This window comes from Neoarius graeffei, chromosome 16 (genome assembly GCF_027579695.1).
Source record: "Neoarius graeffei isolate fNeoGra1 chromosome 16, fNeoGra1.pri, whole genome shotgun sequence".
NCBI classification, from domain to species: Eukaryota; Metazoa; Chordata; class Actinopteri; order Siluriformes; family Ariidae; genus Neoarius; species Neoarius graeffei.
Window position 1 is genome coordinate 51,709,883 of NC_083584.1, and position 24,189 is coordinate 51,734,071.

The 24,189-nt window shown below is 43.7% G+C and overlaps 1 protein-coding gene across 2 annotated transcripts; it reads right to left on the minus strand.

The window, feature by feature from the left end:
• Positions 1-5,716: 5,716 nt before the first annotated feature.
• ubald1b (UBA-like domain containing 1b) lies at positions 5,717-10,613 on the minus strand. 2 transcript variants are annotated; one of them, XM_060942129.1, is made up of 3 exons: positions 10,411-10,611; positions 10,041-10,094; positions 5,717-7,314 (listed from the first exon to the last, which is right to left on the minus strand). In XM_060942129.1, exons 1-3 carry the CDS (start codon positions 10,516-10,518, stop codon positions 7,051-7,053), a joined length of 426 nt encoding a protein of 141 aa, XP_060798112.1. In that variant the 5' UTR covers positions 10,519-10,611; the 3' UTR covers positions 5,717-7,050. The 2 variants fall into 2 exon arrangements, with proteins under 2 accessions (XP_060798112.1, XP_060798113.1); XM_060942130.1 differs by lacking the exon at positions 10,041-10,094 and having other exon boundaries at positions 10,411-10,613.
• Between the last annotated feature and the right edge of the window lie 13,576 nt (positions 10,614-24,189).

A 24,189-nucleotide genomic window follows, 5' to 3' on the forward strand; every position in this document is an offset into this window, starting at 1 on the left:
AGAGCTATGCAAGCTGTTTCCTTGATTCTACTGCCGTTCACAGTTTTTCTATAACATTTCTTATGAACAGTGTGATTCCATTTAGCATTTTTTTACTGCACTGTTGCTGTAGTAGGGGCGGCACGGTGGTGTAGTGGTTAGCGCTGTCGCCTCACAGCAAGAAGGTCCGGGTTCGAGCCCCGTGGCTGACAAGGGCCTTTCTGTGTGGAGTGTGCATGTTCTCCCCGTGTCCGCGTGGGTTTCCTCCGGGTGCTCCGGTTTCCCCCACAGTCCAAAGACATGCAGGTTAGGTTAACTGGTGACTCTAAATTGACCGTAGGTGTGAATGTGAGAATGAATGGTTGTCTGTGTCTATGCGTCAGCCCTGTGATGACCTGGCGACTTGTCCAGGGTGTACCCCGCCTTTCGCCCGTAGTCAGCTGGGATAGAACAGGATAAAGTGGCTAGAGATAATGAGATGAGATGAGAATGTTGCTGTAGTAACTTCACAGGGTTACATGTAAAGTTACCCTGCAAAGGCTAATTCTGACGCAAAAAGCCCATAAATGTGAAAAGGGCCCATGAGTTATCTCATAGCTGCAGATTATGATATACAGTCAAGTCCATAAATGACACAATTTTTGTAATTTTGCCTATGTACCGCCACAGATGATATGATCAAAGTGTAGACTTTCAGCTTTAATTCAAGACATTTAACAAAAATACTGCATTAACTGTTCAGGAATTACAGCCATTTTTTACATAGCCCCTCCATTTTCACAGGCTCAAAAGTAATTGGACAATTGAGTGGTAAGCAGTCTCATACCAAATTAAGGAGATAGAAGGTCTGAGTTGATTTTAATTGTTGAATTTGCATTTGGCAGCTGTTCATGGGAACTCTCAATAAGCAATCCTAAGAGGTGTCAATACAAGTGAAAGTCATCATTATACTGAAAAAACAACAACCAGATCTATCAGAGATAGTAGAACCTTTAGGAGTGGCCAAATCAACAATCTGATACATTTTTAAAAAGAAGGGGTGCACTAGCCAGCTCAGCAACACCAAAAGATCTGAAAGACAACTAAAGTGGATGATCGTAGAATTCTTTCGTTGGTGAACAAAACCGTCTTCACAACATCTTGCCAAGTCTCGAGGAGGTAGGCCTATCAATGTCAAAGTCTACAGTCAAGCGATGCCTTTGTGAATGTTAATACAGATGGTTTACCTCGAAAACAGAAAAGCCAGATTAGATTTTGCTAGAACAGTTCTGGAACAAGATTCTTTGGACAAATGAAATGAAGATTAACTTGTACCAGAATGATGTGAAAAGTATGGAGAAGGAAAGGAAAGTCTCATGATCCAAAGCACACCACATCATCTGTCAAACATGGTGGACACAGGCATGTACGGCTGCCAATGGAACTGGGTCACTGGTGTTTATTGATGATGTGACTGCTGATAGAAGCAGCAGGATGAATTCTGAAGTGTATAGAGCTTTACTTTCTGCTCAGATTCAGTCAAACCTGATAGGACAGCACTTCACCATACAACTGGATAATGACCCAAAACATAGCATGAAAGAAATCCAAGAGCTTCTTAAGGCAAGTAAAGAGAATGTTCTTAAACAGCCGAGTCAGTCACCTAATCTCAACCCAATTGAGCATGCTTTCACTTACTGAACACAAAATAAAGGCAGAAAGACCCACAAACAAGCAGCAACTGAATACAGCAGGAGTAAAAGCCTGGCAAAGCATCTCAAGGGAGGAAACTCAGAATTTGGCAATGTCCATGGGTTCCAAACTTCAGGCGTTCATTGACTGCAAAGGATTTGCATCTGAGTATTAAAAATGATGCTTATATTTATAATTATGCTAGTTACTTTTGAGCCAGTGAAAACGGAGGGACGATGTAAAAAAAATGGCTGTAATTCCTAAACGGTTAATGTTAATTTTTTTTGTTAAAATCTTTGAATTAAAGCTGAAAGTCTACACTTTAATCACATCTTGATCTCATCATGTTTAATCCACTGTGGTGGTGTACAGAGGCAAAAGAACAAAAACCAGAAGTGTCCAAATACTTATGGACAAGACTGTATTTGTCTTGTTTTAGTCTATTTAAATGGCACTTTTTTGGGGCCACTCACTGATTTTTCTGGGCTAGTATTATAGCATCATCATTTTGTACATGAACAATGTTAGGTACAGTGCTTGAAAAAGTATTCATACCCCTTGAACTTTTTCACATTTTTCCACCTTACAACCACGAACTTAAAAGTTTTTTATTGAGATTTTATGTGATAGACCAACACAGAGTAGCGCATAATTGTGAAGTGAAACGAAAATGATAAATGGTCTTCAAAATTTTAAACAAATAAAAATCTGAAAAATGTGGTGTGCATTAGTATTCAGCCCCCTGTACTCTGATACCTCTAAATACAATTCAGTGCAATCAATTGCCTTCAGAAGTCATCTAATTAGTTAATAGAGTCCTACTGTGTGTACAATTTACTCTCAGCATAAATACACTTGTTCTGTGAAGGCCTCAGTGGTTTGTTAGAGAACACTGAAGAACAAACAGCATCATGAAGACCAAAGAAATCACCAGACAGGTCAGGGATAAAGTTCTGGAGAAGTTTAAAGCAGGGTTAGGTTATAAAAAAAATATCCCAAGCTCTGAACATCTCAAGAAGCACTGTTCAATCCATCATTCAAAAATGGAAAAAGTATGGCACAACTGCAAACCTACCAAGACATGGCCGTCCACCTAAACTGGCAGAGCAAGCAATGAGAGCACTGGTCAGAGAAGCAGCCAAGAGGCCCATGATCACTCTGGAGGAGCTGCAGAAATTCACAGCTCAGGTGGGAGAATCTGTGCACAGGACAACTATAAGTTGTACACTCCACAAATCTGGCCTTTTTGGAAGAGTGACAAGAAGAAAGCCATTGTTGAAAGACAGGCATAAGTCGTCCTGTTTGCAGTTTGCCAGAAGCCATGTAGGGGACACAGCAAACATGTGGAAGAAGGTGCTTTGGTCAGATGAGACCAAAGTTGAACTTTTTGGCCTAAATGCAAAGCGCTATGTGTGGCAGAAAACTAACACTGCTCATCACCCTGCACACACCATCCCCACTGTGAAACATGGTGGTAGCAGCATCATGCTATGGGGATGCTTTTCTTCAGCAGGGACAGGGAAGCTGGTCAGAGTTGATGGGAAGATGGATGGAGCTAAATACAGGGCAATCCTGGAAGAAAACCTGTTGGAGGCTGCAAAAGACTTGAGACTGGGAAGGAGAGTCACCTTCCAGCAAGACAATGACCCTAAACATGCAGCCAGAGCTACAATGGAATGGTTTAGATCAAAGAATATTCATGTGTTAGAATGGCCCAATCAAAGTCCAGACCTAAATCCCATTGAGCATCTGTGGCAAGACTTGAAAATTGCTGTTCACAGACGCTCTCCATCCAATCTGGCTGAGCTTGAGCTATTTTGCAAAGAAGAATGGGCAAAAATTTCAGTGTCTAGATATGCAAAGCCGGTAGAGACATACCACAAAAGACTTGCAGCTGTAAATGCAGCAAAAGGTGGCTCTACAAAGTATTGACGCAGGGGGGCTGAATACTAATGCACATCACATTTTTCAGACTTTTATTTGTTTAAAATTTTGAAGACCATTTATCATTTTCGTTTCACATCACAATTATGTGCTACTCTGTGTTGGTCTATCACATAACATCTCAATAAAAAACGTTTAAGTTCGTGGTTGTAAGGTAGAAAAATGTGAAAAAGTTCAAGGGGTACGAATACTTTTTCAAGGCACTGTAGCTAGAAAAAAGCAAGTAGTTTAGTAATATTGTGTTCTTTGTGTTTCAGCTGAAAATAATTGATGGAAGCTGTATTTAAGTGCTAACTCCAATAAGACTGCAGTGTGCCCATGCCAAAATAGTAGAGTGGGTGCAAATGCCATTATTTGAGTCTACATGAAATACTTATTGTTTAGTGCCAATGCAGCTTTTAAGCAGGTGTAGAAAACACTACTGGCTATAACAAAACTACCAGATTACTGGGTGCTTACAAAATATTAAAACTAGGGTAAGTAATTTTGGAGAAAACAGCAAGCGTAAGCTAGATTTTGAAAGCGTCCAACCAAAAATTCCCACCCCCTCCTTTCAGCCTTCCCTCCAACGCCACGCCTCCAAAACACATGAATGTGCATTGCCTGACTACTGGAGGATGAGTCCATGAGAGAGAGCACTGGGGAGAGGAGTGTAGCCCATCATTGTCATATCCGACTCTCTCAGGTGTTTCACATGTAACAGAACATTTAAACATTATCATAATGAATGTAAACTACAAACATGGATATTGTTAGTACTCACAGCTGTTGACTAGCTCACTAACTTTAGCAATATGTCTGCAGTCTGTCCGTCGAGCCTTGTGGAAGACTCTGGTCACACGTAATGAGTGCACGGGCAGAATGCATGCAGGTACAGTAGGTAGGCAATCCAGTCATTTCACTCAGACCAATTGGAATAACTGGACAGGCTTTTTACAGCCCTGTGACTGCCACAGAGGACTTATTTTTTTTTAATCCCCCACTGGCCTAAAGGCCTGAGGGGGGTCGGGTCGTCTGTCTGTCCGACCAACCGAAATCAACTTCTCTCACAATTTTTTGGAGGAATTTCACGAAACTTGACTGGATTCTTTGTTATGTTGGCAGTATGCATACTGTAATTTCGTTAAATTCGGTCACATTTTACCAGAGTTACAGCCCTTGATTAACAAAATTATAATTTGACAATTTTATGAGTGTGTTTTCTTTCTGAAATCAACTCCTTTAACAATTTTTAGAGGAATTTCATGAAACCTGGTAAAAGGCATTGTTGTACGTTGGTAATACGCATATTGTAATTGCGCTAAATTCGGTCACATTTTACCAGAGTTACAGCCCTTGGTTAATAAAATTATACTTTGATAATTTCATGAGAGTGTATTTTCCTTCTGAAATCAACTCCTCTCACAATTTTTGGATGAATTTCTCGAAGCTTGGCAAAAGACCTTGTTATATGATGGTAATATGCATATTGCGATTTAATTTGTGAAAATTTTACCAGAGTTTTGCCCCTTGATTAAATAACTTGTACTTTGACAATTTCATGAGGGTGTACGTTCTTCTGAAATCAACTCCTCTCACAGTTTGTGGAGGAATTTCACCAAACTTGGCAGAAGGCTTTGTTATATGACAGTTATATGCATATTGAAATTTCGTTTAATTTGGGCAAATTTTACCAGAGTTCTGCCCTTGATGATTAACAAACTTGTACTTTGGCAATTTCATCAAGGTGTGCTTGCTTTCTGAAATCAACTTCCCTCACAATTTTTATCCCCCGCTGGCCGAAAGGCCCGAAAGCGGATTATGTCATGGCAATGTCCATCTGTTCGTCCATCCCGGGAAGGGTACTCACCTTCTGAAATCAACTCCTCACAATTTTTGAAGGAATTTCACAAAACTTGACAGGATTCTTTGTTATATGTTGGTAATACGCATATTGCAATTTCATTCAATTCAGTTGCATTTTACCAGAGTTATGGCATAGTTGCCAGCGGGGAATATTGTGCTCTCAGAACATTCTTGTTTTTGTCAGTGCATTTGATTTATTTATTGCTGTCCAGATGTAAAGAGAATTTCAAGAACTATAACAAAAAAAATGCTTCTAAATTAAATTACTTACACTAGCTTTTATATTGAGAGTATGCACATGAAAATACTTTATTTAGAAAGGCAACATGCATGTACATCTTGCCCAGGGGCCCATCATGACAAAATTTTCTGCTACTGCTTTAAGGCTATCAAGCTATTCATGATCTGCAACCACAGAACTAGTTAATTCCATGTCCCTATTGCCCCAGAACACAGATGGATTTTGTGGTTTGCTTTTCGAAGACAGGTACTCCCATTTAGAGTCCCACTCCTTAGCCTCTCCATTGTGCCACAAGGGTTCCTGAGATGTATACAGATAGGGCCGTGTCTGGCTCCAACATGCCCTACCTGGGAGCTGGCTGTCCGAGTTGCATCCACTCTCCTAGAACACAGTTTGGCTCATGGTCTCATGATGAACTGACAAAAGAGCTCAGGATCACTGAAATGGCCACATCAGTAGTTCCCCTGGAGCTCCAAATATCACAGACAGAGACTTCTCCTTGTCTCAGAAAGAGGGACATAAGCTCCTGCTCAGGTAAAATTGCAGGATTTTCTCACAAAAGCCTCACTGAGAACAACTCACTTGGTGGAGTCTTCATCCACCAAGTTGGAATCTTCATCCACCAAGTTGGAATGAACTTTAAACCAAATTATCAGCGTTTTATTTCTTCTTGACAGGTTAGGCTTGTCTTGGTAGGCCTACAAATTTAATTGTATTTTACTCACAATTTTTGGCATCCTCAGAGCATTAAACATAACCAGTTATGAGGTTTGTGTGCGCTAAGGTAGAGTTAGGGAGTTAGCTAATTTGTTTCCATTATGTATTTGCATTTATTGGCTGTTGTGCAAAAGAAAAGCTTTTTTTATTTAAAATATAACAGTGAATAACTGTGATTTTCATATATTGACAAAAATATTTGCAATTTGTCAATCATTTTACCCATTATTATGCAACCCTCTTTCCTTGCGTACAATCAAGCCCGATTTTGACATTCCAACTGATAGACACTTTTCAATTTAGAAAGAATAAAGTACATTAAAATGATAGAAGTTTCAGTGCAAACACTGGGGGGGGGGCACACGACTTTGCTGACTAAGCTCTTCTGTGAGCAAGGGGAAATAAACTAATAAACCCATACACACTTGTGCACCTTGAGGTCATGTCTTGAGTACACATTTCATCCAGAAGATCACTGGATTAAAAACAAAATAAACCAAAGAAACCAACCCAGTGACGTTTTGTGTTCAGTTTCTGAAATGAGAACAGATACTCAGTCTTCATTACTCATGTTTCTTAGTCTTTCAGTGCGTTATCCACTTTATGTATGCTTCTTTCTGTGGCATCGGTCCTCATCCTGCATTGGCTTGTTCTCATCTCTCGGCCTCCATGGGCTGCTCAGAGGTTACCTGCTGGCTAACAGTGGTGTGAGAAGGAAGCTGAGCAGTTGACCAAAGCCCCTGCTGGCTGGAGGGTGAGGTGGGGTCCACAGCCCAGTTAATGTAGGGAGGAGGAGAGGTAGCCATAGAGGGAATAGGACTGGCACCGATGCTCTCTGAGGCTCGAAGATGGGAAAACATGGCCAGAACGTCTGGGAAGTTGGGGGGTGTTGCTGGGGTGTTGGCAGGTGTGCACATCTAGTGGAATTAGAAGGAGACATAGAATTAGAAATGGAATTAGAAATGGAATTAGAATCGTCACATATTGTTTTGTATGGGGAAATATTGCTCCTCATTTATCTTTGAGTAAAGTTGTATCTAAATGTTTGAAGAAACCAAACAGAACTAAAATTTCCCATCGGATTTAAAAATCTCCGGAAACACTTTTTTTTCTTTTACTTGGGTGTGTTGACTACCTGTCTAGTGTAAAGCGTGTTCCTGACACAACTCATTTGCATGTGGTGACATCCACAAAAGTTCAAGAAAACACCCAGCTGGGAGCTGTGTTTAATCAGCAGCATATTTTTTTTGCCATAATTGAATGATTCGCTTCATTTATCTTAATTTATGGGTTTGTTTTGGCTTTCTTTTTTTTATATGTACAACTAATGGAAATAATATAAAAACAACGGCTTTCCACAAAATATCCTTGATGGTGTTCCTAGTCCCTGACCTAGCGAATTAGCATGAGGATGTGTTTTTGATAGAGACTCCAAAGCTCTTCCATAAGTCACTCTAGAGAAGCACTTCTGCTAAACAGATATACGGATATAAAAGTGCAGTAATCTATTCAATTTATATAATTTGAGGTCAAGAAGTCAGGTCAAGGACTACATTATTTAGTCTTTATGTGTAAATTTACACATGCTCACGAGCACAAGTAGGATATAAACATTTTACAGAACTTACAGTATTTTCATGAATACAAAACTACTTGTGGAAATGCTCGCAAGAAAGGGTTACGCATAAATCCGTTTTCATCTAGGTTGATAAATGAGGCCCAATATTACACATACTGTATATGCCTGGTATATGTAACAGTTATTCCACAAAATCAAGTCATATATGAGCTGATAACCGATGAGGCACATAGCATCAAGTTTACTGTAAGCCACACACAACAAGATTGAGTGGAATAACTGTTTTATTCTATCCACATTCACTGTATTTTGAGAAATAAAGCATTTTTATTTTTCGCAAATTCAATAAATAAAAACTTTATACAAAATGTCTGACAAAATAATTTCCGCTTAGAATGTAAACAAACTGACGAAATGACAGTAGCAATTTGTGGAAAATGCTATAATAATTCTTGAAAAATGAAAAAATATGTTCTTGCCATCAAATACTTTCATTCCATATTTTGTTGCTTTTTGTTGGGAGGGGGGTGTTGTTCTTTAGGGTTTTTTGGCGGTTGGCAAACCAACTTAAAGGTGTATTACTGCCACTAACTGGGCTAGAGTGTGGAACAGGAGATATTGGGGGTGGGGCTATAATCTTTTAGCTATTTCTGTTTCTTTTAAACACTTGATAATTTTTGGGATTTTGTTTTCAAGTAGAGTTTTTATTTTGTCCTTGGTTGGTTCAACAACACGCACCGCCATTTTGTTTTTCTCGACTTACGGCATATGAGCTGATATCCTAGTAGTAGAGTCGCTAATCAGAGCGTGTGATTGCTCATATCCAGTGAATGTGGATAGACTAATGATATATCTACTCAAAACTAGAATGTTTTACAAGTATGGTATTTTACTTTTCAGACACTCTCGAAGACAAAAAAGGTGATTTATACGCATTACATGCAAGACATTAGCAACCTGATTTGCAAAGAGGGACAAACTAAAAACACACAGTAGAGACCCACAGGGCAAAGTGCAAGAGCCTATGATGAGGTAAAACAAGCGTGATGTATGAAGTACCGTATAGCCATTCACAAATTCTTTTGAATAAAATAATAACATTATTAAAAAAAAGTAAGCAGAAACACAAAATGTGTTAACTGCATTGTTGACGATGGCATCTGGAAGACCACTTAGCGAACACCCCCACTTTCAAACAGGGCCTCTCTAGCAGGCTCGATCTCTGTGCTATTTGAGACCACGACTTCTCTCTGCCTTCCGCTCTGGAGTCACGCGGATCATTCTTTCAACAGATCTCAGAAAGCGTCTGCTAGACTTGTTTCCCATGCTTGGTCAAGGCAGGGAAAACCCCAAAGTGATTTATCACAGCTCCGTTCTGAGACACAGTACACAGAGCTGGTCAGGATCTGTTCCCCAAATATTCTCACAACGTACTTGGGAAAGAAAAACAACAACATGCACGTGCCGATCAGTCAAATCAACCACAAATCTGACTCGACTGTTGAGAAGATGAGTGTGGAACGCTGAGCCAAAAGCACAGAACAGGAAGTCAACTTAGAAAGTTAATCATTTAAATATGATTTATCTACGGTACATGGCAAGCTACACTGACGACTTATTCTATACTGTTTATGTAAGAGATAAACATACTGTACTGTATTTCCTAGGCTTTAAGTGGATAAATGATGGACGACCCATGTAGTCGTGTTGGGAAAAAGTACACTTTAGTGTTGTGCTTGGTTTGGTTTGGTTTTGTGAAGCTGGTGAACAGAACAATCAGAAGCAACATGTTCTCTCATTTTCCTGGAGTCACCCTCTTCTTCCTCTCCCCACACACACACACACTTGATACATGTTTATATATTTATAATAATAATAATAATAATAATAATAATAATAATAATAGAGACACTAAGGCAGAAGTAGAGTGCTCCAGGAGAACAAGCCTCTGTCCTGTGAAAGTGTTTATGTTTGACTCGTGGAGTCTCACAACATGGCGGAAGTCACCAAAACAAACCCAGAAGAAATGTCTTTCTTTTTTGTTTAATCAACTCATAAACTCACCATTTGATGGCTGTACGGAATATTTGCTTCCTGAAAAAAGGAGCTAAGGGCAGTCTAGAAGACAAAACAAAGAAAAGAGGTTTAATAACTGATAAAAACGACAAGAATGACATGAACATGTTTGCTCTCTGGTCAGAGTCGTGATTACATCCACAGGACTCAACACTTTCACTTGGGTACTTTCACCATTTATTCTAAAACTACAGCCTCGGCATTAAAGCTCAGCTTTCACATACGGCAAGAAAACAAAATCGACCAAAGTTTCCAGACATAAAATACAGACTCGGTTTCTGAAATCTGCTGGAACAATTTGGCTCCAACTATCACCTTCCCAACACCAGTGTCATTAGTAAACAAACTGCTCCCAGACCTCAAACTGCCAGTGAGCCGCCTGGAGGAGCTGCTCCGCCTGATCCGCCGCACAGCCGGCGGTCAACACAAACTGGTTGATCATAACCTGGTGCTTTAGTTCGTCCATGCTACTCAACTAGTTTATTTCTGTATGTCACCGTTCCTGCCTACACTCCTTCAAACTCGACGAACTCAGTCATGCCCTTCTGCAGGGTTGCCAGGTGTGTCGAAAATATCCATCAGTGGACTCAGAGTTCGAATTACGTGGGAGCCAATGGGAGCTGAGCACCCATTCCCTCAGGCTCCCATGAAAGAAGCAAACTTAATTTTCTGTGGAAGTCTCTCAAATACGTCATATATCACCATAATAATGCTGCATTCATGCGCTATGGGAAGATGATATTTTCCAGTTGGGAAGTGGTATTTACCAGTGTGTTGTGTTCACATGCTTTTGTTGTTGTTGACAAATTAAAGATGGTGGACCAGATTCAAGTTAGCAATAGTTAGTTAGCTATCGTTAGCAATAGCGTGTGCTCTGGATAGGTAAAAACAAACCATAACAACACATTTTTAAAGGAAACGGATTTCTAACGTATTATATTACACTTGTTAATGACGCAACATTGCATAGACACAAAAAACTACCCACTAGTAAAAAAAACTTTAGTAGCGTACAATGCTTAACATTCAAGTGTCTTGTACCGCTCGCCGCCATGTTGAAAAGGTTAAAGTTCATCTCATCTCGGCAACTCGTGTATCAAAATTTTCTACGAGTTGCCCAGTGGAAAATACCACAAGAGGGGGCGTTCATGTGTGCTTCCCATGTCGGCGTTTGGTATTTACCATAATTCCCATAGCACATGAACGCATCATGAGCTTGAATAGCCTATATCACCATATAAATATAAATAAAACTAGTTTCATTTCCGATCACCATGCAGCCATAACTTTGTATTGAACGTGTTATTAAACCGCAACATGTACGGCTGTACTTCACCACTGCACCATTATGCGCGCAAACTGAAATTTGCAGCCTGCGAAATCGAATGTGAAGTTAAGTCCGAAGAAGACTTGTCCTCTATCTCACAACGATCTTCCTTTGTTTAACAATATCTCATCTCATCTCATCTCATTATCTCTCTACAGGGTCGCAGGCAAGCTGGAGCCTATCCCAGCTGACTACGGGCGAAAGGCGGGGTACACCCTGGACAAGTCGCCAGGTCATCACAGGGCTGACACATAGACACAGACAGCCATTCACACCTACGGTCAATTTGGAGTCACCAGTTAACCTAACCTGCATGTCTTTGGACTGTGGGGGAAACCGGAGCACCCGGAGGAAACCCACGCGGACACGGGGAGAACATGCAAACTCCACACAGAAGGGCCCTCGCCGGCCCCGGGGCTCGAACCCAGGACCTTCTTGCTGTGAGGCGACAGCGCTAACCACTACACCACCGTGCCGCCCCATATATATATATATATATATATATATATATATGCTGTGCACTGCAGTGCGCAAAAGTGCGCTGGTCCAGGAGAGCGAGTATGCATTGCTTTTTTTTTTTTAAATAGAGACCCCCATAGGGTCAAATTTATAATTCGAACCCTGAGTGGACTTTAAAACAAAACAAAACATAGTCCAGTCGTTAATAATACAACCCCGAGTCCAAAAAAGTTGGGACAAAGTACAAATTGTAAATAAAAACGGAATGCAATAATTTACAAATCTCAAAAACTGATATTGTATTCACAATAGAACACAGACAAATGTCGAAAGTGAGAAATTTTGAAATTTCATGACAGCAACACATCAATTGGCAATAGGTCATTAACATGACTGGGTATAAAAAGAGCATCCTGGAGTGGCAGCGGCTCTCAGAAGTAAAGATGGGAAGAGGATCACCAATCCCCCTAATTCTGCGCCGACAAATAGTGGAGCAATATCAGAAAGGAGTTTGACAGTGTAAAGTTGCAAAGAGTTTGAACACATCATCAAATCAAATCAAGTTTATTTGTATAGCGCTTTTAACAATAAACATTGTCGCAAAGCAGCTTTACAGAATTTGAACGACTTAAAACATGAGCTAATTTTATCCCTAATCTATCCCCAATGAGCAAGGCTGTGGCGACGGTGGCAAGGAAAAACTCCCTCAGACGACATGAGGAAGAAACCTCGAGAGGAACCAGACTCAAAAGGGAACCCATCCTCATTTGGGCAACAACAGACAGCCTGACTATAATATTAACAGTTTTAACAGGTATAACCCTCAACTGTCCTCATGGGGCCGTCCTTCACAGGAGCGGTGCGATAAAACTCCGACCAGACACAGGGCACCAGGATGGATCAAGCAGGTCCAAGGGGCAGAAGAGGCCAGCATCTCAATCCCAGGATCAACATGTAACTCAGAGGGACAGATTGGGGGGGGGGAGAGAGAGAGAAAGAAAACACGTTGTTAGGTATGCCCTAAAAATGACAAGTATTAAATCTGTGTGGTAGGCTCGCAGAGACGAGAGTCTTTACATCAGGCATAACACACAACAATGGCATGTTAATATGGTAAAAAATATCATGACCTGCTCTGGCTGGATGCTTGATTGGGTGATGGGAGCACACTCCTCAGCAATGATGAGGTGCAGATGGAAATCTTTATGGAAATCAAGGACGCCGTGTCATTCGGACTAAAGAGGAGAAGGACGACCCGAGTTGTTATCAACGCTCAGTTCAGAAGCTTGCATCTCTGATGGTATGGGGTTGCATTAGTACATGTGGCATGGGCAGCTTACACATCTGGAAAGACACCATCAATGCTGAAAGGTATATCCAGGTTCTAGAGCAAAATATGCTCCCATCCAGATGACGTCTCTTTCAGGGAAGACCTCATCATCTACAGTGCATAATATCATCAAAAGATTCAGAGAATCTGGAAGAATCTCTGTGCGTAAGGGTCAAGGCCGGAAAACCATACTGGGTGCCCGTGATCTTCGGGCCCTTAGACGGCACTGCATCACATACAGGCATGCTTCTGTATTGGAAATCACAAAATGGGCTCAGGAATATTTCAAGAGAACATTATCTGTGAACACAATTCACCGTGCCATCCGCCGTTGCCAGCTAAAACTCTATAGTTCAAAGAAGAAGCCGTATCTAAACATGATCCAGAAGCGCAGACGTCTTCTCTGGGCCAAGGCTCATTTAAAATGGACTGTGGCAAAGTGGAAAACTGTTCTGTGGTCAGACGAATCAAAATTTGAAGTTCTTTATGGAAATCAACGCTCAGTTCAGAAGCTTGCATCTCTGATGGTATGGGGTTGCATTAGTGCGTGTGGCATGGGCAGCTTATACATCTGGAAAGACACCATCAATGCTGAAAGGTATATCCAGGTTCTAGAGCAAAATATGCTCCCATCCAGATGACGTCTCTTTCAGGGAAGACCTTACATTTTCCAGCATGACAATGCCAAACCACATACTGCATCAATTACAGCATCATGGCTGCGTAGAAGAAGGGTCCGGGTACTGAACTGGCCAGCCTGCAGTCCAGATCTTTCACCCATAGAAAACATTTGGCACATCATAAAACGGAAGATACGACAAAAAAAGACCTAAGACAGTTGAGCAACTAGAATCCTACATTAGACAAGAATGGGTTAACATTCCTATCCCTAAACTTGAGCAACTTGTCTCCTCAGTCCCCAGACGTTTACAGACTGTTGTAAAGAGAAAAGGGGATGCCTCACAGTGGTAAACATGGCCTTGTCCCAACTTTTTTGAGATGTGTTGTTGTCATTAAATTTAAAATCACCTAATTTTTCTCTTTAAATGATACATTTTCTCAGTTTAAACATTTGATATGTCATCTATGTTCTATTCTGAATAAAATATGGAATTTTGAAACTTCCACATCATTGCGTTCCGTTTTTATTTACAATTTGTACTTTGTCCCAACTTTTTTGGAATCGGAGTTGTACAGTACAAAGGACTAACAGCTTTAAAACTTATCCAAAAATTATTATGATTACTTTTAGTATTATTAGTAGTCGTACTCGGGGCGGTACGGTGGTGTAGTGGTTAGCACTGTCGCCTCACAGCAAGAAGGTTCTGGGTTCGAGCCGAGTGGCTGGCGAGGGCCTTTCTGTGCAGAGTTTGCATGTTCTCTCCATGGCTGTAGCCAGCTATGAGGCCACCAAGGTCCAGACCTTGGTCATTTTTAAGAGCTGAAAATATCTCTAGGCGCTTTATCCTGTTCTGCAGGGTCACAGGCAAGCTGGAGCCTATCCCAGCTGACTACGGGCGAAAGGTGGGGTACACCCTGGACAAGTCGCCCGGTCATCACAGGGCTGACACATAGACACAGACAACCATTCACACTCACATTCACACCTACGGTCAATTTAGAGTCACCAGTTAACCTAACCTGCATGTCTTTGGACTGTGGGGGAAACCGGAGCACCCGGAGGAAACCCACGCGGACACGGGGAGAACATGCAAACTCCGCACAGAAAGGCCCTCGCCGGCCACGGGGCTCGAACCCGGACCTTCTTGCTGTGAGGCGACAGCGCTAACCACTACACCACCGTGCTGCCCGCTAAATATTCAACTGGATAAAAAAATAAAGAATAACATTAAAATGTCTCCGTAAAAAGTGCTTTGTTAATTATGTTAAACGTTGATTCTGTCTTCTGTGTCTGTTTTGTGCGCGCGGCTCTGAGACCAAGAACACAAAAGCGAATGAGCGCGCGACTCAGGGAAGGAACGTAGTGCAGTAGACACAGGTTTTTCATGGTAACCATCAGCGCCCTTTCATGAAGCTGTTAAATTTACATTTTCAAAGCAGCGCAGTTTTGTCCTCATTGCTTGGGCCAGATCAAACCATTAAACAAGCTTAAATTATTCTTACACTTGCCACATACATGATTTTTTTTTTTCAAAACTGATGGTATTCAGTTCAAACACCATTAAAAGTAATTTCAGGAATAGATCTCTTATGTGACGTGTAATTCATCCCTCTCATTTAAATATGGCGAAAATTTTTCAACATCACGGACCTCGGTGATTTTAAAATGCTGGCTACGGCGCTGGTTCTCTCCATGTCCACGTGGGTTTCCTCCGGGTGCTCCGGTTTCCCCCACAGTCCAAAGACATGCAGGTTAGGTTAATTGGTGGCTCTAAATTGACCGTAGGTGTGAATATGTGTGTGTGAATGGTGTGTGTCTTTATGTGTCAGCCCTGCGATGATCTGGCAATTTGTCCAAGGTGTACCCTGCCTCTCACCCATAGTCAGCTGGGGTAGGCGCCAGCTTGCCTGTAACCCTGTAGAACAGGTTAAGCGGCTACAGATAATGGATGGATGAATGGATGAAAGTGGTTAGCACTGTCGCCTCACAGCAAGAAGGTTCTGGGTTTGAACCCCATGGCCAATGGGGGCCTTTCTGTATGCAGTTTGCATGTTCTCCCTGTGTCTGCGTGGGTTTCCTCCGGGTGCTCGGGTTTCCCCCACAGTCCAAAGACATGCAGGTTAGGTTAATTGATGGCTCTAAATTGACCGTAGGTATGAATGTGTGTGTGAATGGTTGTGTGTTTTATGTGTCAGCCCTGTGATGATCTGACAACTTGTCCAGGGTGTACCCCGCCTCTCAGCCATCGTCAGCTGGGATAGGCTCCAACTTGCCTGCGACCCTGTAGAACAGGATAAGCGGCTAGAGATAATGGATGGATGGATGGAAGTGGTTAGCACTGTCGCCTCACAGCAAGGAAGTTCTGGGTTCGAGCCGAGCGGCCGGCGAGGGCCTTTCTGTGCGGAGTTTGCATGTTCTCTCCATGTCCGCGTGGGTTTTCTCCGGGTGCTCTGGTTTACCCCACAGTCCAAAGACATACAGATTAGGTAAAATACCCAGCCACTAGGGTTGTACAAGGCAGTGTATACTTAGTGCCGTCCTAAGCCTGGATACATAGAAGGCCCTGTGTAAGATTAGCGTGTACTAAACTGGTTATTAACCTTCTGAAAATAAAGTCTCATCTTTTCGACTGACAGGGAACAGGTTCCGTTCTGATTCACCAAATTATGAACTGTTCAGAGCGTTTTGACCAAAAATAAATTAGTTGGAACCTGAAAATTTGGTTCCCAGCTGGAACCAAAATATCGTTGGTTCACTCAAAAAAATAATTGTACCAAAAACGTTGACTTTAAATATTTCAATTACATGAAGTTTTTCCATGTAATTTTATTATGCAAGTTCAATGTAAGGGTCCCATTTAATTCAAAGTGTTTCTAAATGGATGGATCCATCCATCCATCCATCCATCCATCCATTTAATATCACGTATTTTAATGTGGTGTCACGTATTTTCTTATATTTGCCTTCTGGGTTTTTATATGCTGTTCCGTCCCATGTATAACAAGTGTTCCGTCCCTCAATACCATTTTTGTGACATTTATTTACATAATGTATAATCTTACCTTTTTTGTTCCAGTTTCACAGAGACATCCGTCACGTCCATCATTTTATTAATCGGTACTTACATTAGTTATCCCGCCTTTATAGATGAACCCGTCCCATCGGATATGATAAATGAAGTTAGAAGAAAAACAAAATATATTGTTTAGTTGTTTTACTGTCAAAACATATAACTTAACTACTATTTATTCATCTATTTTACAATTTCTTGCCTCTTCCCCTACCTCTACCTTTTCGTTTCTTCAGCTAACATTGTATACATTTCAAGTTCTTATCTTGTTTGATGGCGGCACGGTGGTGTAGTGGTTAGCGCTGTCACCTCACAGCAAGAAGGTCCTGGGTTCGAGCCCCGGGGCCGGCGAGGGCCTTTCTGTGCGGAGTTTGCATGTTCTCCCCGTGTCCGCGTGGGTTTCCTCCGGGTGCTCCGGTTTCCCCCACAGTCCAAAGACATGCAGGTTAGGTTAACTGGTGACTCTAAATTGACCGTAGGTGTGAATGTGAGTGTGAATGGTTGTCTGTGTCTATGTGTCAGCCCTGTGATGACCTGGCGACTTTCGCCCGTAGTCAGCTGGGATAGGCTCCAGCTTGCCTGCGACCCTGTAGAACAGGATAAAGCGGCTAGAGATAATGAGATGAGATGAGATCTTGTTTGATCTGGGCTTCTGTTTTATGACCCACATTTTCACAATCAGTGTGAAACCACATTTTATATTCATTGCACATAAAATACAAATCTAATTCTTCTGGTAACTTACAACTACAGTAAAGCCTTTCTACATGAATGGTTCTATAGCTATCAGTTTTCTCAACAAATTTATCCGCCACATGGGATTTCTTTGTGACGTCACGTCGAGGTATATTCTGTAATTGGAGTTCCGGGCATTTAGAGTTCCGGGGTTTTAGATCAATATTGATTAAGAATATTGTGACTATAACGTTCATACAATGTGACGGGATATAATAATACTCTATAATCAAAGAATACATGACAGTGATACGTGTGAGTACAAGATGTTAAGTATGAAACCCCTGAATATTTAGAAAACATAACGTTATTGTAATGTATCGTCCTGTTCCGGTTCATACTTTCCGTACCGGGTTATGGGAGACACCTCTTGAATAAAGAATATAGATATAAGAATGCGTAGACTAAGTTAAAGAGCTGTGATTGGGAACAGGGTAAAGAGGTGTGTATGAGGAAAGGACGGGTAACTTTTAATATGTAAATATAATTATTATTGTGCATGCAAAGCTGTCTACCTCAACCTTCACCTTAACCACTGGACAGTCATTTGAATAGTGACCCAAATGAAAATGACGGATCTGGCAACACAGCCCTACTGGCTGATGTAAAGTGTTTAGGTTTAAACGTGTGGTGTCCACAGCGCCCTCTGATGGACCAGGGCCTAAAGTAGGGCACTTCAACTAACATTATGGCCCTGCTCAGACTGTGTATTAACATTAATATTAACATTTGTGGCATTTGGCAGATCCAGAGTAACTTACAGAAGGGCTTTGGAATCTCTATCAATAAACACATCCTCATACCCTCATCCCTTATGGATTAAGAGTGCCATCAGAGGTTAGTACAGGATGGGGGGCACCACAAGATGATTTTAATTTAATTTAATTTAATTTAATTTTTTTGAAATAACAAAGTTGTCATCACAACTATATACAGTGTTCAGTACACAGTGTGATGAAATAACATAACATTGCATGACAGGACGTAAATAAAGTGAAGCATGTAGTGAGGGGCTACTGAGAACCAGTGGGGTAAGTAAATGGGGGGAAGTAGGGATAAGTACATCACATTACAATAAAGGCATTGCATTAAACACAAAGAGATGAGCTTTGACGCATGTCTTCTTTATACACTCAGCGATAGATGAAGGGTCCAATGGAGCTGTGCTAGAGGCTCAGCCCATGTTTACATTAGACCGTATCAACGGATCATCAGATTAACGTTTTTAAAACGATTAGTGTGCACACAGCAACACCAATACACGATTTGCGTGCACACAGCAACACCAATACACGATTTGCGTGCACACAGCAACACCAATACACGGATACGCTCGGCTCCGCAGGCATCCTGCGCTCCAAATCACTCCGCCCTGAACAGCGAGTGCCCTCTGGAGGGTGCGCACTCCGGCCCTGCGCAGCTCACACAGCGCGCGAGTGAAGCGCACAAGCTGTGATTCGGGACTGAGCCGCTGTGTGTGTGATCCCAGCGCATATCACTTACCACTTGCAAGTGGAAGGATGGCAAGCCTAAAGACAATCATAACTACACAATGGGCAGTATTTGCATCAGTATTTGCAGTATTGTCATACTTTTATACTCTTTAATGAAAGGTGATACAAGGCGGAAGTCCGCGCCGTTTTTCAGCAGTCACGTCACATGACCAACGCCAGCGAATCAGGAAGGTGGATGTCACAGTGACGTTGTCCAATGACGACGCCAGCTAGAGCTCAGCACAGCGTATCCGCGTATTCTCAATGTTTACACAGCACCGGAGCTGACACGATCTGGATTGAATACGTGGACGCTGGCGGATTCCCGTTTCCCGGCGTTTCCAGGCGGTTTAATGTAAACGGATAGTGCATCCGCGAAGAAAACGAGATAGATACGGTCTAATGTAAACTTGGCCTCAGAGGGAGTGTAGTGCTGTGGTGTGTTGATTTAAATGGGCACTGATCTGAATGACAAGAGACTGAACAAGCATCTGAGGGGCCTGTCTGAGGGATAGAAATGGCCAGATCCTCCTGACGCTGTAACAACATGTCACAATGTCATAACATTCATTTCAGGTGATCACAAGTGGACAAGTGAGACACAACGGCTGTTCACACCTGGTAATTTCATGTGCTTTGAATGCATTTCCACCGACCACTTGTGATCACATGCCATCAGTAGTATACATTATTTTTAAGTGCAACATCAATACTATTATTGCCAAATTTGTTGTAATAATTCCTAATAATTCAGTATTGTTTATTGATGAAGCAGTAATAAGTATGCCTTATGGGTTGCTGGTCACATTAAAAATATAATAGGGTGGCACGGTGGTGTAGTGGTTAGCACGGTCGCCTCACAGCAAGAAGGTTCCGGGTTCGAGCTCAGCGGCTGGCGTGGGCCTTTGTGTGGAGTTTGCATGTTCTCCCCATGTCTGCGTGGGTTTCCTCTGGGTGCTCTGGTTTCCCCCACAGTCCAAAGACATGCAGTTAGGTTAATGTGGGGCGGCCTTGGGCTGAACTGCCCTTGAGCAAGGTACTTAACCCCTGACTGCTCCCCGGGCGCCCTAGTGTGGCTGCCCACTGCTCTGGGTGTGTGTGTTCACTGCTTCAGATGGGTTAAATGCAGAAGATGAATTTCACTGTGCTTGAAGTGTGCATGTGACAAATAAAGGTTTCTTCTTCATAATGTTGTCACATACATCCCAGATCACCCTATTGATATGGTCCGAGTGATCAGTGGTTGGGTTTCCCAAAAGCCTCTTAACACTAAGTTATTCTTAACTAGAATAGAGAGGGTTCATTGTGCTGCTCGCTCTACCATTTAACGATGATCTTTGTGCTGTGATGCTTTTGGGAACACCCCCACCCCAATCTCAAGTGAAAAGCAATTCCATGGGTGAAAAGAACAGTATTGTTCCCCATTAATGACAGGCATTAATCATGACTCCTAGATCTTTGTTAGGACTAGGACTGTTTTGGCCTCTAGAGGCCGCTGTTATTTCCTTTTCATGTCGTGTTTATTTTGGCCTCTAGAGGCCGCCACTGTTCCTGTGTTTTGTGTTTGTGTTAATTGCCTAATTATCTTCACCTGTGTCCTTAATTAGTTTGTCTATTTATACCCCTGAGTTCAGTCCTCTTGTCACGGAGTCTTTGTGCTGTTATGTTTATCTCCAGTTTCCTTTGTACTGTGTTTTTGATCTTCTTAGCTTTTGAATTTTTGCACTTTGCTTTTCTTTTGGATTTACTCTTTGGTTTTTTTTGTCTTTTGTTTTGCCCTGTATATAGTGTATATAGTTTAAATAAACCATTTGATTCTTTTTCTACTTCCGCCTCACGCCTCTGCATTTGAGTCATCCCCCTGGTGGCCTAGTGGGGGTTTGCTGGATTATCACACCAACGAACCAGGTTCGAATCCCAGCAAAACCCTAACAGAAAGACTCCGTCATGACCGACTCAGCAGAGGCTGCTTCAACTGTCTACCCGGCCAACCTTCAGGGAATTATGGCAGCTTTGACACGCTTCGGAGCGACCATGGACGCTCATGGACGTACGCTCACCAGCCAACGTGAGGCCCTCGCTCGCCACGAGGAACTGCTTCAGCAAATTGGGAAAACCCTGGCACAGCTGACATCTCTGCCTGCATCTCCTGCTCCTGATCCAGTTCCTGCTCCTGATCCAGCTCCCACTCCTGCTCCAGTGCCTCCTGCAATGCTGCCTTCTTCACCTCGCGAACCCAGCCTTCCTGCACCACAGAGGTATGACGGCAAGCACAGTGAGTGCCGAGAGTTCCTTACCCAGTGTCAACTCACCTTTGAGCTTCAGCCTACCACCTACACTACGGATCGCCGCAAGATTGCCTTTGTGATCACCTTATTAGCTGGTAAGGCGCGAGCCTGGGCTACTGCTATCTGGCAAAGACAGGGACCTGAGTGCTTTGATTTCCAGCTGTTTTCTGAAGAGATGCTTCGGGTCTTCGATCAGGCAGACATCAGTACCGACGCAGCCCGAAAGCTCATGTCCATCCGGCAAGGAGGAAGCGTCGCAGATTACGCCATCTCGTTCCGAACACTCGCAGCAGTAAGTGGATGGAACGAGACTGCCCTGGTGTCAGCCTTCCACCATGGTCTGTCTGACCCCATCAAGGACGGTCTGGCCTCTATTGGATGCCCAAGTGACCTCGAAACCCTCATCTCACATGCTATTCGTCTGGACAACAGGATGAGAGAACGCCACCAAGCCTTGAGCCCCCCCAGCCTCCCTACCTCTACCTGGAGACCGTCTACCTCCTTCAGTGACTGTCCAGAACCCATGCAAGTGGGTCGTACTCGCCTCTCCGCATCTGAGAGGGAGCGCAGAAGGAGAGACAAGTGCTGCATCTACTGTGGCAATCCTGGTCACTTCCGAGCATCATGTCCCGAACTCTTGGGAAAAGGACCGCCCCGTCCAGCCGAGGGAGGGTTGTGACGGGGCCTACCCTCTCTCCCGGACTCCCTGGCCAAGGAATCTACATCCCGGTCTCCATCTCCTGGGGTGAGTCTGTCCACTCTTGTCAAGCTTTGATAGACTCAGGGGCGGCTGGGAACTTTATGGATATTCACTTCGCCCAAAGCATCAATATTCCGACTGCACCTCTTGAAGTCCCACTGTCTGTGTCTGCCCTCGATGGCCAAGCGTTAGGTGATGGAAGAGTCACCCAAGTTACTTCTCCAGTTTTCCTCCAGTCTCAAGGTCACAAGGAAGAAATATCCCTGCACCTGATTCCTTCACCTGAGTTCCCAGTTATTCTAGGCCTTCCTTGGCTTACTCGCCACAACCCTCGCATAGACTGGGTAACAAGCCAGGTTGTGGAATGGGGCCCTGCATGCCATGCCTCTTGTCTGCTCTCTAGCTCTCCTGTGTCTCCTGCCGAGCCCCCTGATCTCACCGAGTTATCTCAAGTTCCCACAGAGTACTGGGATCTCAAGGAGGTATTCAGCAAGAGCAGGGCCGCCGTTCTTCCTCCGCACCGGGCCTACGACTGTGCCATCGACTTGCTCCCTGGGACTACCCCTCCTCGTGGCAGACTGTTTTCACTCTCTCAGCCAGAACGCAAGGCCATGGAGGAATACCTCAAAGATGCCCTGGTCTCTGGGTTTATTCGACCCTCCACTTCACCTGCTGGAGCCGGCTTCTTCTTTGTCGGCAAGAAGGATGGGGGGCTCCGACCATGTATTGATTACAGGGGCCTGAATAAGATCACTGTGCGCAACCGATATCCCCTTCCGCTGATGTCCACAGCTTTCGACCTGCTCCAAGGCGCCACCGTCTTCACCAAGTTGGACCTACGGAACGCATACCACCTCATCCGTATCCGACAGGGAGACGAGTGGAAGACTGCCTTTAACACCCCGTCTGGGCACTACGAATACCAGGTGATGCCCTTCGGACTCACCAACGCACCAGCTGTTTTTCAGGCCCTAATCAATGACGTCTTAAGGGACATGATTAACCTATACGTTTTTGTCTACCTCGACGACATCCTTATCTTCTCCAAGACCGTGCAGGAGCACCGCCACCATGTCCGCCAGGTTCTCCAGAGGCTGCTACAGAACAATCTGTTCGCCAAGGCCCAGAAATGCGAATTTCATGTTCCCGAGGTCTCCTTTCTGGGATTTATTGTACGGACAGGCCAACTCCAAATGGACCCTGCCAAGACCCTGGCCGTCCAGGATTGGCCTACTCCCAAGTCCGTTAAGGAGGTTCAGCGGTTCTTAGGATTCGCTAACTTCTACCGCAAGTTCATCAGGAACTTCAGTTCTGTGGCAGCACCCATGTCAGACCTCACCAAAGGGACAGGTGGATCTTATGGCTGGTCTCCTCAGGCAGAAAAGGCGTTCAAAGACCTCAAGGACCGCTTCTGCACGGCACCCATTCTGGTTCTCCTGGACACCTCCCAACCATTCATCGTGGAGGTGGACGCCTCGGACAGTGGTGTCGGCGCGGTGCTCTCTCAACGTTCGGAAGGAAAGCTGCACCCCTGCGCTTACTTCTCCCACCGCCTGAGTCCTGCTGAGTCCCGGTACGATGTGGGGGATCGAGAACTGCTAGCGGTCAAACTGGCCCTTGAGGAGTGGAGGCACTGGCTGGAGGGAGCACAACATCCATTCCTGGTTTGGACTGACCACAAGAACCTGGAGTACCTCCAGCAAGCCAAGAGACTGAACCCTCGACAGGCTAGGTGGGCCCTGTTTTTCAGTCGGTTTGACTTCACCCTCTCATACCGCCCCGGCTCCAAGAACACCAAACCTGACGCACTGTCCAGACTGTTCTCTGCCACTAACAGGGAGAATGAAGTCGGGCCTATTATCCCTGTGTCCCGGATTGTGGCCCCTGTCCGCTGGGGTATTGAGGAGGCTGTCCGACGAGCCCAACGCCAGGACCCCGGTCCTGGGACGGGGCCACCAGGCCTCTTGTACGTCCCACATCAAGCCCGGGCCAAGGTTCTCCAGTGGGGTCACTCTTCCCCTCTCACCGCCCACCCGGGAGCTCGGAGGACCCTGGACTTCCTGAAAAGACGCTTCTGGTGGCCTAACATGGAGAAGGAAGTAAGGTCATTTGT